The sequence below is a fragment of the Erythrolamprus reginae genome, chromosome 3, assembly GCF_031021105.1.
Source record: "Erythrolamprus reginae isolate rEryReg1 chromosome 3, rEryReg1.hap1, whole genome shotgun sequence".
Taxonomy (NCBI): Eukaryota; Metazoa; Chordata; class Lepidosauria; order Squamata; family Dipsadidae; genus Erythrolamprus; species Erythrolamprus reginae.
The window spans coordinates 100,657,509-100,672,728 of NC_091952.1; the positions used below are offsets into that span (position 1 = coordinate 100,657,509).

At 39.2% G+C, this 15,220-nt stretch overlaps 1 protein-coding gene across 1 annotated transcript; it reads left to right on the top strand.

The window, feature by feature from the left end:
• Positions 1 to 309: 309 nt before the first annotated feature.
• On the top strand, positions 310 to 12,973 carry LOC139165351 (mucolipin-3-like). The gene is made up of 12 exons (XM_070748544.1): positions 310 to 531; positions 2,249 to 2,416; positions 3,527 to 3,680; positions 6,636 to 6,720; positions 6,798 to 6,898; positions 8,281 to 8,376; positions 9,135 to 9,247; positions 9,338 to 9,487; positions 10,012 to 10,113; positions 10,235 to 10,357; positions 10,729 to 10,935; positions 12,803 to 12,973. Exons 1-12 carry the CDS (start codon positions 310 to 312, stop codon positions 12,971 to 12,973), a joined length of 1,692 nt encoding a protein of 563 aa, XP_070604645.1.
• Positions 12,974 to 15,220: the final 2,247 nt, after the last annotated feature.

The window sequence follows — 15,220 nt, forward strand, 5'->3', positions numbered from 1 at the left end:
TAAGAGAGGGGGAGGATGGGAGAAATGTCGATGATTTTTTTGAGAAATAACTCGTGAAACTATATCCTGTAAAATCTTAACAGGAAAACTGATAAACAAAATAATGTGTTTATGGGAAAAACCTCCTTATGTTTGGTTCCAAAAATAGTGCTTTCTATGATAGGAACATGAGAACTGTGGGAGAACTCATTTTTCTTCACTGTTAATATCTTTTTCACTGCTGTGATTAGTTGATGAAATAACATCAATGGGCTATAGCATTTTTGGTTAATCATTCCAATATTGCTAATGTTTTTTTCTGTTCCAGCAATGGAAAATCCTGAAGTGCTTGTAGGCAGCTGCAGTACTCAGGATGATGAACATTTATACAGTGTAAAACATCATGCATCAATGTGCCAGCTTCTGGAAGATCAGTTAAGAAGAAAACTTAAATTTTTCTTTATGAATCCCTGTGAAAACTTCTGGGCCCGAGGAAGGAAACCGTGGAAGCTGGGCATACAAATTCTGAAAATAGCTATGGTCACTATCCAGGTGAGATACAAAGCTGCAGTACAATTATTACTTACACATTTTTAGCTACTGCTATATAAATTCAAGAAATTATAACCAGTTGAGTGACAACCTCTGATTTACTGCTGCTTTAGTGACTTGTGTTTTTAGAACCATCTGTACGGTTGGTATTTGAAACTTTCAGACCTTAATACAGGCAGTCCTCGACTTATAACCATTTGTTTAGCAACTGTCTAAAGTTACAAGGGCTTGGTCATATAATTAGAATTTGGGCGCTTGACAGCCAGCATGTACTAATGATGATTGCAGCATCCTAGAAACATGTGACCTGCATTTGCAATCTTCCCAGTTGGCTTCCAACAAGCAAAGTCAATAGGGAAAGCTGGATTTATTTAGCAACCGCATAATTCAATCAATTACTGCAGTGACTCATTTAAAAACCATGCCCCCCCCCCCAATTTTAAAAATAAAATCAGGTACAACTCATGTAATAATTGCCTTGCTTAGCAACAGAAATGTTGGTCATAATTGTGATTGTAAATCAAGGACCATCTGTAAGTATTGAAATGACCTGTGTTCTTACACACTGAATATTTTGGAAGAAAATATTTTTGTCAAGTATTTAGTATTGACAAATTTAATAATATATGTATCTTCATCATATGTTCTCCATCTGTGTTGCAAAAGAACTTTCATAAGTGCCAGCTAACATATCTATCTCGTTTAGGAATTATAGAACTTTTAGTCCAAATATTTGATGGATGCTGGATTGGGGTAATGAACAGAATAGGCTATTAGTCAAGTAGAGACAATGAACAATATCAAGATTATAGTTGCAGTTTCATTTCATTATTATATATGTCACTCTTCAGCCTTCTACTAATTAAATCCTCATTGTTCACCAACTATAAGGAAATCTGTGTGTTCAGAATATAGTATGAAAATGTCCAATATGAACTATACTAATATTATATTATGTTTTTATTCAGCAAAACAGATCCAAGATCAAAAAGAATAAAATAGTCATGATATTGAACTGGGCTAAATTATAAGTGTAACAAGAATATAGTTACATAAATATAGGAGGAGTCTTTGACCACTGAATGAAAATAAAAGTTGTAAATCGGAGGGATGGTACCCAGCTCTTTTTTCCTATATGTTCAATTCCTGATTTATTTACCTTTCACACTCTCAGGGTAAAATGAAACTACCAAGAGAATGAGTAGGGAATGGTGGTAGAACTACTGTATTTTTCGGAATATACAGATAAGAGGCACCCTTTTCCTCCCTAAAAGAGGCTGAACATTTGGGTGTGACTTATACTTTGAATGTTACTTTTTCAAAGTTTTTTTCCCCAGCCCTAGCAAGGTGCTGACAATCTTCTCTGCTTCCTATGCCCTCCGAAGAAGGTTTTTTCCATCCCTAAGTCTTTGCAGGCTTGCTTTCATTCCTATCCCCTCTGAAAAAGGCTTTTTCAGCCCTAACCAGAGGATAAAATAATGTGTTCGAGCTGAACTGACTAAGAACACTAACCAGATGAATACCTGATAGGTAGATCCCCCCCCTCTATTTTACTCCCCCGAAACTAAGGTGCGTCTTATACTCCAGTGTGTCTTATACTCTGAAAGATACGGTAGCTACGAATGCTCCATCAATTAAAAAATTTAATGTACTTGTGGTCAGAATGGACTTTTTGAGTATTTTAGCTGAAGAATTCCCTTTCTATTGATATTTTCAGCTTGTAGTTTTTGGTTTAAGCAATCAAATGGTGGTTACATTTAAAGAAGAAAACACGGTATCCTTTAAGCATCTATTCCTGAAAGGCTATATGGACAGCATGGATGACACCTATGCAGTGTACACGCAAAAAGAGGTCTATGACCAGATCTCTTTCGCAATAAACCAGGTAATATTAGTCTATCTATCTATCCATCCATCCATCCATCCATCCATCCATCCATCCATCCATCCATCCATCCATCCATCTATCGGCTGTATGTTCCAGCATAAGTCTGGAATGACTCAAGCAATTTTAAACCAACTTGGTACACAGATGATTTGCCCTCTGGAAACAAATACTGTGGGAGTAAGACACCCTAGTACCCCTTAGTGTGTGTGTGTGTTCCAGCATAACTCTGAAACATCTGGGCCATTAATGAGAGCGAGTGCAGCGTCCTAGAGTGGACATTGTCTATGATTCACTTCTGTCACAGCTTCCTCTAGAAAGCCAGCCATGACATTTGCCCTCCACTGGGCCAATGGGAAAGCACTTGATATTCCCTTCTCTTGACAGAAGGTGGCCCAAAGTGCCATGATTGTAGAAAGGGTGGGAAAGAGGAGTGCGTTGGAGGGGGGAGGGACAGGGCAGGGGTGATGGGCATGGGGGTAGGGGGAAGAAAGGCCCCTCTCAATGACTCCCTGTTAGAGGCAGACGACGCCCCCTGGTGGATTTGGGGCAAAGTGCCAAGATTGTAGAAAGAGCGGAAAGAAGATCACATGGGAAGGGGAGGGCAGGGGTGATAGGCATGGGAGTAGGGGGCAAAAGACCCTTCTCAATGGCTCCCTGTCAGACAAATGCTTTGAGGTCTATAAATACCCGTGTAGCGCTGGGTTTTCAGCTAGTATTTTATAAAATATTGTACACTGAACCTAAACTAAGCTTGAAAAAGCCAAGTCATTATATGTAAACAGATATGAATGGAAGGAAAATCACATTGGTTTCCTATACCATAGAGCTTGCATTGGCTCTAATGAGGCAAGAGATGCAGACCTTTTAATTCCATAGTAACCTCATGAGATAAAGGTAACACAGGCAATTGGCCCATAAAAATGAGGTTTTCTATGACTGAATCCATTTCACCGAGTTTTATTTGAACCTTAGTCTTTGTAATTCTATTCATGAGATCAATAAATCTGAAAAGCAGGATGTTCCATCGCAGACATTCTCTTGCGTCTCCAATTAGTTCAGTTTTAATTACCAGGCAGCTCCATTAACTGGTTGTACCTTGTCGCTTAGTTCTTACAGCTGCGTGCTAATTCGGTTGGAAATCACGCCTACGAAAAGAAAGGATCAGAAGAGACGCCCATGGCAATATGTCAGTACTTCTACAAGAGAGGAATTATCAGCCCTGGAAATGACACTTTCGATATTGACCCAAAAATTGAAACTGGTGATATACTGAACGACTCAAATCAGATAGATTGTTTCTGTGTGTGACAGAGAAAGGAGAATGAGAGTGGGGTGGGCGGAGGTCAGAAAGAGAGACAACTTGAGCAAAGTCATAGTGTTTAAAAGCAAACATAGTAATTTCCAGTATCATTACAATATAATGGGTAGACACTTCAGATGTTTTATTTGTACAGGAAGAAATTCAACTACTGCAGATAGTCCTCACTTAGCAATTGCTTCATTCAGTAACAGTTCAGAGTTACGACAACAGTGAAAAGGTATATTTAAGACCAATCCCTGAACTTGCAGCTATTGCAACATCCATTGTCACCTCCTCAGCTTGTTTCCAACAAGCAGAATCATTGTGGAAAATGGCAGGAAGTCACAAAAGTCATATGCCATTTTGCTTAACAACCTGAGGTGATTTGGTTAATGACTGCACTGGAACTGTCATGGGATGTTTCACTTTATGACTATATCACTTAGTAACTGTGATTAGTAAGTGAGGACTACTTGTACATTAGAGTCTTGTTTAAGTCATGAAAACTGCAGTAGTGGTGCTTCATTTAATTCCTTGCCCCATTTCACTCAAATGATGTCAGCTTCAGTCAGACCTAGTATATTCCATATAGATGTACATTGTTTATATCTATGGAGATTCTCAGTCATCCAGGTTATGGTTGTCCTGAAGGTGCTTTTTCAAGAAGTAACTGGACTTTCTGGTTTTTCTTTGAAGATGTTTTGCTTCTCATCCAATAAGCTTCTTCAACTCTGAGCTGAAGAAGCTTCATGGATGAGAAACAGAACATCTTGAAAGAAAAACCAGAAAGTCCAGGTGCCTCTTGAAAAAGCACCTTTAGGGTGTACGTGGTTTAGTTTCCAAGTGGCCTGATACCCTGCTGATAAAAATGGCTGACTCATAGCCCAGTGTGTTGACTTTATTGTATCTGAAGCAGGTTCTTCATACTGGTACAGTGATCCCCCGGTTATTGCGTCCCCAACCATTGCGAACAGGGTAATTTGCGATTTTTGAACCCGGAAGTCAAAACACCATCTACGCATGCGTGCCCTTTTTTTCTATGGGCACGCATGCGTAGATGGGGCCCGGCAGATCAGCTGCTGGGCGGCTTCCCTGGGTCTTCCCCCTCTTGCTGGCGGGAGGGCGAGCAGCGGGCATCAGCAAGGAGTTTCCCCACCGCCCACGCAAACTCCTCGCTGCCGCCCGCCCTTCGCCCGCCCACGCCGTTCATTCTCGGCGCTTTTGAGCTGAGTCCTGAAGCGAATTCGCTCCAGGACTCAGCTCGAAAGCGCCGAGAGCCAGCGCGGACAAGCCGTTCGCTGGCGCTGGCTCTTGGCGCTTTTGAGCTGAGTCCTGAAGCGAATTCGCTCCAGGACTCAGCTCGAAAGCGCCGAGAGCCAGCGCCAGCGAATGGCTTGTCCGCCGCCTGCCTGCCCGCTAGCGAGGAGCCGAAGATTGGGGGCGGCGCGGCTGTTTTAAAATGTCGCCACCGGCGTGGGGGGCTTGCCAGCACCCCCCGGACCCCCAACCCGGGTTTGGGGGGCTGCTAGGAAGCCCCCCATGCCGGCGGCGACGTTTTAAAACAGCCGCGCCGCCCCCAATCTTCGGCTCCTCGCTAGCGCTGCGGGAGTAAAAACACCATCTGCACATGCGCAGATGGTGTTTTTACTTCCGCAGCGCTACTTCGCGAAAACCCGCTCGTTGCGGGGGGTCCTGGAACGGAACCCTCGCAACGAGCGGGGGATCACTGTAATTATTGAACAGAGTTAAGGGTGCATCTACTTGCAAGATACTGTAGTATAATCAAAATTGAAGCAATTGATGTCCCTCATCCACAAAAGTGTCTTGCCAACTCAACATTGCAAACATCACCAACACTAATTGGTGATTCAGGTTCATGGTGAACTATACTATTAGGAAAAGTGAGGCAGTGCCCTCAGACTGTAGACATGTGATAGAAAGCATTAGTAACCTGTTGGATGACATAAATGTTTGCTGTGTGGATTATTTTGCGCTCTTACTTTTGCCCTGAAGTATTGAAGAAAATGTCACCTTACAATGCACTTACAAATCCAGTTAGTTTACTTGCCTGAGCCATTCATGTTTATGTGCTTTAGGCAAATACCGAAATATATTGGCTGACTCTACTGGCCTCTGAAACTTTGTGAATAAATTTGAGTGGACAGTCTTAACTGTTCAACATGAATATTGATTACTGAACATATAGAATTATTGGTAGTGTCTGTTATGAGAATTCAGAAGCATTGTGACTTATTTTTGGAGTTTGGAAATAGTGACATAAATAATAATCTCTTAGCGAACTAATGTAGTAAACATATGTGCACAACATTTCCAAACAATACCAAAAGCTGAATTCTGTAAGGATATCTTAGCTTAAACCTCTTGGGTATGAAAGATATTAAAGGACTGTTGACAGATTGAGGGTCTTTTCTTGATATATGTATGCAATTACATGAACCAATGTGTAACATATACAAATAATTACAGTACAAGAACTTTCTGAATTACTGTTTCTTCATTTTATTCAGATGGAAGTAATTCATAACTGCATTGAAACATCATTCTACAGTCATAAGTAGAAGGGCCTGTAACCATAGAAATTAGGGTATTAGGGTACTGATCTGTGGATCAAGTATAAAATTTCCTTTTTGGGTTTATTTTTAACAAGCAGATATTTTCAGGGATTCTTTATCAAATAAGAATTCCCATAAGGCAGAAGTTCAGTAAATATATGCATTAAATTAATGAAAAAACATAGCTGCTTTTTTCTTGCAAGTATGAAGAAAGATTTTACATCTCGTATTATTTAGATAAGACTACTAGTGACCAGATTCCTTATTACTGATTTTCTCTCTTCCTCGTCTTATTAAATATTGAGTATTTTCTATATGCCGTAAAGCATCTGTCTTCCCACAGAGTGTCTTTATGTGGAGCCAATGCTACCTCTAGAAAATGGGACACTGAGGAAGACTCCTTTCAATTTTACTTTGGACTTCCAGAGGTGAGGAGAAATAAAAGTTGCTGGCATTCTTGAATATTTTTGGTAATGGTGAAATAAAGCTCCGGTCTCTGTTCTAGACTTGTAACTCTGACACTCACGTTCAAACTGAAGGCCATTAATCTCCAGACCGTTCGACAACATGAACTCCCAGACTGCTATGATTTCACACTAACAGTAAGTACAGAGGTGGAGTCCTTGGAACTTTCTGAGCTTGGTTGTTTATGTGCAGATAAACTAGGAAGCAAGTAAAAAAAATTGAACTGATGAAGACTTGTAATTAGTCATTTTCTGAAGGGCAGGTTTGGGATGGGAGAAATGGGCCTAGATTGTGTCAGCTTCTTCTTAAAGTGGACTACAGTAGTCCCTCACCTATCGCTGGTGTTACGTTCCAGACCTGGCCGCGATAGGTGAAATCCACGATGGGGAATTTATCGACTGATAGTACTTATTTAAGTATTTATATGGTAATTGTTTGGTAAGTTTTCATTGTTTTAAGTGTTTATAAACCCTTCCCACACAGTATTTATTTTAGATACAGTATTTAAATACAGTATTTATAATTTTAGATTTTTTTTTTTTTTTAAAAACCTGCCGATCGAGTTCGGCGGGCTGTTTAAATCTGCCGATCGCCTTCCTCAGAAACCCGCAATGAAGTGAAGCCGCAGTAGGTGAAGCGCAGTATAGCGAGGGACTACTGTATTGCAGTATATACATTAGCAACTTAGAAGTAGAGAATAAAGTGAAATGATAACGCTGAAGCTAATCAAGAGGCAGGCACCAATGATTTATTGCTACCAGAGATTTGCCTGACCACAGCTGCAAATACCCATTTTGTAAAATGTGTGTGTTCTACAATTCACATTAATTCTCGCGGTAACTCACCTACTCTTCTTTTAGTTAAGTTCAAAACATAATTCTATATAGTATTAGCTTTTTGACAATAATATTAACAATAATATTAATACTTTTATTATGCGTGTAACTATATTGTAATTGTACATTTTAAAATTTGTTTCTATTTATTTTTGGTTGACTGTGGCTGGCGATCAACTTGAATACTCCTCAGATGGAAAAGTGCAATAAAACCCAAATAGTGATAAGAATAGCAATATTTCTGAAACAATATTAAAAAGATGAAGACATTGGGTCATGTTCTCTTGTTAAGTTTTGTTCGAGGATTATTCAGATATAGTCTTCCTTTATTCTATTTCTCCACCTTATTTTTAAACTGCTTAGATTTGGGGGAGAATGGTACACTGACAGAACTAAACTAACTCCAAGCATTTTCTGTTTTCTACAAAACATGCTTTTTATATGCCATCACTGCTTCAAAGTTATACTTCAAGCTAACTATAAGACTTTATGGCTTTTTTGAGAAGAATAGTAGATAGGTAAATAGATGGATGGATGGAAGGTAGGTAGGTAGGTAGGTAGGTAGATATAGATTTTGATTTTATTACCAAGCATTAGGCATAAACTATTCAGATTCTATCTGAACTAATGAGTGTTTAGAAATAAGAATAATAGCATCTTTTCTATCTCCACAATATCTACCGATACTCTTTGATAACAAAGCTCATAGTGGAAGAATTAAAATAAGCCTAGACAATGATATTGCCATCAAGGAATGTAAAGACTGGCATGTTTCTGGATCAAGTAAGCTTAAAAAACATACTTTTGTTATTACTTATTTAGTACTTATTAGGTTTTATTGAAGGCCTAGTGATGCATGAAGTTAAATATAGTATTTGCTATAATCTGTAGTAACTATATTTTTTAAAGTATGTTTGTCAACTGAGCACGCAATTTGAATATGTGTGTTACATCATTTCACCTATAGTCCTTAAAAAAGTCTCTTTCTATATGGTTAATATTTGAATTACTGGCGAAATTCAAAATTTTTCCCTACCAGTTTGGTGGGTGAGGTTTGGTGGGCGTGGCAAGGAAGGATACTGCAAAATCTTCATTCCCACCCCACTCTGGGGCCAGCCAGAGATGGTATTTGCCGGTTCTCCTAATTAGTCAAAATTTCCGCTACTGGTTCTCCAGAATCTGTCAGAACCTGCTGAATTTCACTTCTGATTTACAGTATATTAGAAGGGAATTCCCCACAATGGGAAATTTGCCCCAAATGCAAATACTGTAACTACATAACTTGAGAGAGGAGGGGTCCTCTTTAGACTACCAAAAGTGTGAAGCATTCATTCTTTTTGATGGCTTTGAATCCTTTAATTATCCACCTCTCCCTGTATTGAAAAATGAAGTAAGATGGAGGCCTCTTCTCCATTATTAGCACTCTCTCAAGGCAATTTCACAAAGAAAATTTCCCCTCAGACACAAATGAGTATGTGTTCTATGAGAGTATCAGGTTAACTATTATGCATAGACAAGTAAATCAATCTTTTTTTTCCCAGTACAGAAGAATACCCATTATATGATGATCTTTGATGGTTTTGTCATACTGACATGTCTTGCATCACTGATTCTCTGCACACGATCTGTAATTAAAGGAATTTATCTACAAAGGGTAAGCTTATGTTTGTCAGTATCTCTTAATAAATTTAATTGCAGCTTTTCAATAGCAATTTCTCTTTTGTTGCCCTCTCACGTATCCTAGGAATTTGTGACTTTTTTCCAACATCACTATAAGAAAGAAGTATCTTTCTCTGATCTAGTGGAATTTGTCAATGGATGGTATATCATGATCATCGTTAGTGACCTTCTTACCATAGTTGGTTCTACATTAAAGATGGAGATACAAGCTAAGGTAAGTGACTTGAATGCTGATTAGATGACCTGTGTTCCAGTTTTGGAAGTCCCAATTGAAATCTTATTGACCAACCTGAATTTTGTTATTTTAATAGTTCACTTGAGTCTTCAACTGGGGAAAATGGTCACATTGAGAAAACTGCTGCTCCAGAGAAGGCATTTTTCTAGCTGTATATTTTACCTATCCATGGTAATATCATTAGAAATTAGAAATGAGCAGTATCTGTGCATATCATCAAAAGTCTATTAATTTGCTGTGCAATGCATTTGTGCTCTTTGTCCACCAGGAAACAGCCCTGACATTTTTAGCCCATTTCTTTTTAATGGAATAAGGTTTACTCACCTCCCCAGAACGGTCTCCTAATCTAGCAGAACTTTATGTCTCCCATCTCAGTGTCAAAAGAAAAGAAAATATGGTATCCCCAAGAGTTAAAATGAATATAAAAGGTCCTTTTTTTATGGGCACCCCAACTGAAATTCCGTTAGTGTAATTTATTGAACATCATCTTAATCTTCATATAGAGTCTGACAAGCTATGACGTCTGCAGTATCCTGTTAGGAACTTCCACCATGCTTGTGTGGCTTGGAGTGATCCGCTACCTCAGCTTCTTTAAGAAATATAATGTAAGGATCTTCTGGAACACTCATGCTCTTGGTATTCTTTTCTGTTATTACCTGGCAATGCTGAATGTCTTTGGAAAGTCTAATGAGCATCTCTGGGTTTTTCTTGGGCCTTGTTTTTCAGCTGCTTATTTTGACTCTCCGTGCAGCATTGCCAAATGTCATTCGATTTTGCTCCTGTGCGGCTATGATCTATCTGGGTTATTGTTTCTGTGGCTGGATTGTGCTGGGCCCATATCATGCTAAGGTACTGTGAGTTGGATGTTTGTCATCTAGTTTTGTATCTGAAGGGTCTTGGGCAAATGTTAACAAAATGAGCACGCTGCCAAGATATCTGAAAGGGCCAGTTTATCACTTTAGTTATGTAACTATACATGATCACCAGAATATGGAGTTGTCACGTATAGGTATATATTCTGCATTATCTGAGGCATTGATGCACATTAATAAAATATTGTAATATCCAGAGATTTTCAAGGGCTGGTATTGAGTAAAACATGTAACATTTATTTGCAGTTTACTGTATTTGACCACTATTTTTTAAACAACTTGAGCAAAAAATGGAAATAATTTTCTTTTCTTTTGTCTGTTTGTTCCTGAATATTTGTTCTCTTCTAGTTCCATACCTTGAATATGGTTTCTGAATGTCTTTTCTCTTTGATAAATGGAGATGACATGTTTGCTACTTTTGCAAAAATGCAACAGAAAAGCTACCTGGTGTGGCTGTTCAGCCGGATCTACCTCTACTCTTTCATTAGCCTCTTTATCTACATGGTTCTGAGTCTCTTCATTGCCTTAATTACAGACACGTATGAAACAGTGAAGGTACATAAACATCACTATAGGATGTTACGTTTAATTTTTGAAATGTGAATTTCCAAAAGTTCTGAAATAGTTTTCTGAATATCAAATGATTTTGTTCATTTCATTATTCTCTTGTGCAAACAGAGATATTCTACACCTTTGCAAGAATTCAGCATAACATCATGACATCATCATACAAATGACATAGAGCTCTGATAAGTTCATATTTACTGCAAGTAAGCAAAAAAGGGCCATTTGCATGATGACATCATGATGCAGTGTCATCATTTATTCAGTCTATGTCAAACTCACAGAGTCATGTTACCGTCATATAATGTATTGCAATGTTTCCCCCCTTTGCGGAACTGGGGTGGGCTTGGCCTGCGCATAATGCATCCAAATCACAGGCCATCTGTTCCATTTATACCATAGCTGAGTGATAAGTTTTTTGTATTTAATTTTTTTTGTTAGCATGGTTTATCTGGTTCTAAAGAACTGAGCAAGTTCTTTAGAACAACCAAGACTGAAGTTTAAGGCTATAACCTATTGCTTAATTTCCCAACTCTACTTTAATCTGAACTACTATGCTTAATTTCCCTTGGGCAAGAGGACATGTACTATGATAACAGTTGTTTTTCCCTTCCCATTGCCTATAATATGAGGGAATCTCTTCAGAAGATAGTTTGGGTGCTCCAACTTCCTAATGTCCTCTGTAGGCCCTAAAGACAAAAAAAATATGAAAAGCCCTCAAGCACTCTTCTTGCAATACTGACATGAGAAGACCCCAGGAACAAGACAAGATTTTAAGTTAATGTTATGTTTATATTGAATTACAAGGATATTTAATTCAACACAATTCCTATGATTTTTGTTGGTTTTGATGCAAAGTTGTGTCTAATCCATTGTGGCCCCATGGACAACATTCCTTCAGGCCTTCCTGTCCTCTACCATCCCCTGAAGTCCATTAAATATCACGCTGACTGCTTCAGTGACTCCATCCAGCCACCTCATTCTCTACCATCCCCTTATTCCTTTGCCCTCAATCTCTCCCAGCATTAGGCTCTTCTCCAGTGAGTCCTTCCTTCTCATTAGGTGGCTAAAGTATTTGAGTTTTATCTGCAGCATCTGGCCTTTTAAAGGGCAGTCAGGGTTGATATCTAGGACTGACCGATTTAATCGCCTTGCAGTCCAAGGGACTCGCAGAAGTCTTCTCCAGTGCCATATTTCAAAGGCCTTGCTCCCTCTCTATTATTTTATTACTGCCTTAGCAGCCGTCCGCATCTTCAGGTAGCTAACGTACGATTTGACAAAGCAGATTTGGCTCTGGTTAGCTTTCATATTGGAAGTTGAAAAAAATCTAGTGCTGTGGGAGGTTGAAAACCCATCCTGGAAGGTGGCAAAACCACATCACTTTCTTACCATTCCTGGGCAATAAAACTGAATGGATGTATCCATGTAAATCACAAGGAGTTGGAGAAGGTGGCTTTGCTCTTTGATTTCAGAATTTTCCTTTTCTCTCATATGAAAAAGTATAATTTGGCAGCATCATTTGGAAGACATCTGAATATTTCCTCCAAGGCTACTAGAGTCTGCCTGGAATCCTGAGGCTCAAAGTTGTGTTCCCCTGTCATTTCTACCAGAGTTTAAAGACCGATAAAATGCAGATTACAAGTCCACCCTAATCTCCCAATCTCTTGTGGAAACTTGGGGGAAGGTGGATGAGAAATAGGGTGCAAGAACCTCACTTTTCTCCTTTTTAATAGCTTCTAACTCACCAGGAGAAACCTGACCTTTCCTATTTTTCCTCATCCCTCTTTAAAAATTGTGTTTTTCATAGCCATATAATATCCACTGGAGTTGTACTACATAACAACTTTTTTTTTTTTAGCATTACCAGCGTGAAGGCTTTCCAGAGACAGAACTTCATTCATTCATAGCCCAGTGCAAAGACCTGCCAAACTCTGGAAGATACAGATTAGAAGAGGAGAGTCCTATAAATATTTTCTGTTGTTGTAAAAGGTTGGTGACTAAAGGCCTGGGTGACAGATGCATCATCTGACAACTTGGTTTCTTCAATATTAAATTAAGTTGGCTGCTGTGAGAACAGAAAGCAGGTTAATAGAACATCAGTGTTGAATCTAGTGAAACTGTAGGCACTTTCTCATAAGCCTAGTGACCCTACACTGGTTTGAAAGCTGCTCTGGATTCCCATGATCCCCCAATGTCATAGATAGATAGATAGATAGATAGATAGATAGATAGATAGATAGATAGATAGATAGATAGATAGATAGATAGATAGATAGATACCCATTTTTCAGAATTGCAAATGGTTAAAAGTGAAAGCAATTACTGATTTATTTTAAACTTTCTGAGGGTTGAGGAATAAAGATACCAGTGAACCTTTAAAATAATGGTGCATAAGATAACTTTGGTATTAGTTATACTTTTGTATAGTGAGCAATTGTGATTATCCCCACTAATTCTTTGGGTTTTTTTAACAGTACAGTTTCTAACCTTGCACTTCTTATTCAGGGTGACTTATTTTTATTAAAATTATTTTCTTTAGATCAATAGATCTTGTTTGATTTTATAAAATGGGACCATTTTGATTTCTTTCTCTTTATTATATTTTTGTGCAGCTAGATAACATCTCTGTACCTTTTCCCCTTCTTTTAGGTCTTAATAAAAACATTGGCAAAAATTGCTGAAAGTAGTTGGAGATTCTGGAGCTGGACAATCATCACAGATTCAGTAAGAAATCATCAAAGAGGAAAGAAAGGAATGAAGGGAAAGAGAGACAAAAAAAGAGAAAAAGAGAAAAAAGAAATAGAGGAAGGAAGGAAGGAAGGAAGGAAGGAAGGAAGGAAGAGGAGGGGGGAAAGGGAGAAAACAGAGAGAGAGAGAAGAGGAAGGAAGCACCACAAACTGTGGTTCTAGACATTGTTTCAGAAGACACTTTGAAACAACACAGCAATTTAGGGCTGGAAGACATCTAGGAGGTCATCTAGTCCAACCCCCTGCTGCAGCAGGAAAGCTTACACTGTCTGGATTATTTTGGTGCCTCTAACAGAGAGAACAATTGCCAGAAAGAAGAAGGAGTTTACTAGGACAAGGCTGCCATGCAGAGGAAGGCAGAGATAGCCCTTAACTTATGACCACAATTGAGCCCAATTGAGCGTTGTTAAGTGAGTTTTGCCACATTTTATTCAATCCATGACATCTCTTGGCTCTAATAGTGATGTGCAAACTAGGGAAGTAAATCTGAAGGCATGTGGAATGTTTTAATGTACAGAAGTCAGAGTTAAATGTGTGGCAGAGCGTGAACTCTGAGTATGTTTTTTCCAAACGCAATAAGTGAGATTGAATATGTATAGTTTCAGAAGAGGTGTGTTTGTGTGTGTGAGCGCACGTGTTCATGCACATACAGTACACATAGTAGATAATGTATATTTTTGTGTGCCTGTATGTAATATGTAAGTCTACATATGGCATATATACATAGGATTAAATAAAATAGTTTGCATGCTGAGTAATAGTAAATAGGGAAATTGAGGCGAGGAGAGGTCAGACACCCTAACCCTAACTAACCCTTGATGTTAGTGATGTCAAGTTGGCCACCCTGACCCAGTCACATGACCACCCAGTCAAATAATCACCAAACCATCCCACCTCAGTCACATGACCACAAAGCCGCTCCCACCCAGTTATATGACCGACAAGCAACTTCTACAAATTAAGCCACGCCCACAAAATTCTCCTCATCCAAAATTCAAAGCTTCCAAGCACTGTGTGAACACATGAATAGCATGGTCTGAGTGATCAGGGTTTGTTCCTGCTCCTTTTAATACTAAAAGTAGATGAGACCATTAGGTGAGGTCATTTGGCAGGTGTAGTATAGCGTTATGTGGTCCCTTATGGGCTCTTTTCTTTCAGCTTAACCTAGAATGAAAGGAACGGAAGGCTTTCTTTGCTGGTGCCCAAATACTAGCTATCATGGCTGTAGAACCAGGAGCCAGCCCAGAATTCTGCTTTCTAGAAAAATGACTTGGGAGGAAGGCTTCTCCTGGCATGGAGATGATGTGCTCCATTTCAGGAGGGGTGAGCAGAGCATGGCTTCTTCCCTTTCAGACAAAGTGGCAAGGGGCTTGTGCTCCTCTCCAGCATCTTTGCTCAGCCGGGGAGGTTACTGCGTAGGAAAGCAAGCAAAGCTTCCTATCCTTGGCACGGTGTGGCTTGATGGTTTGGTAGTGCTGCAGCCTGCTTTGGACTGCCTATGCAAGGCCAGATCCATTTTGGTGGTCCA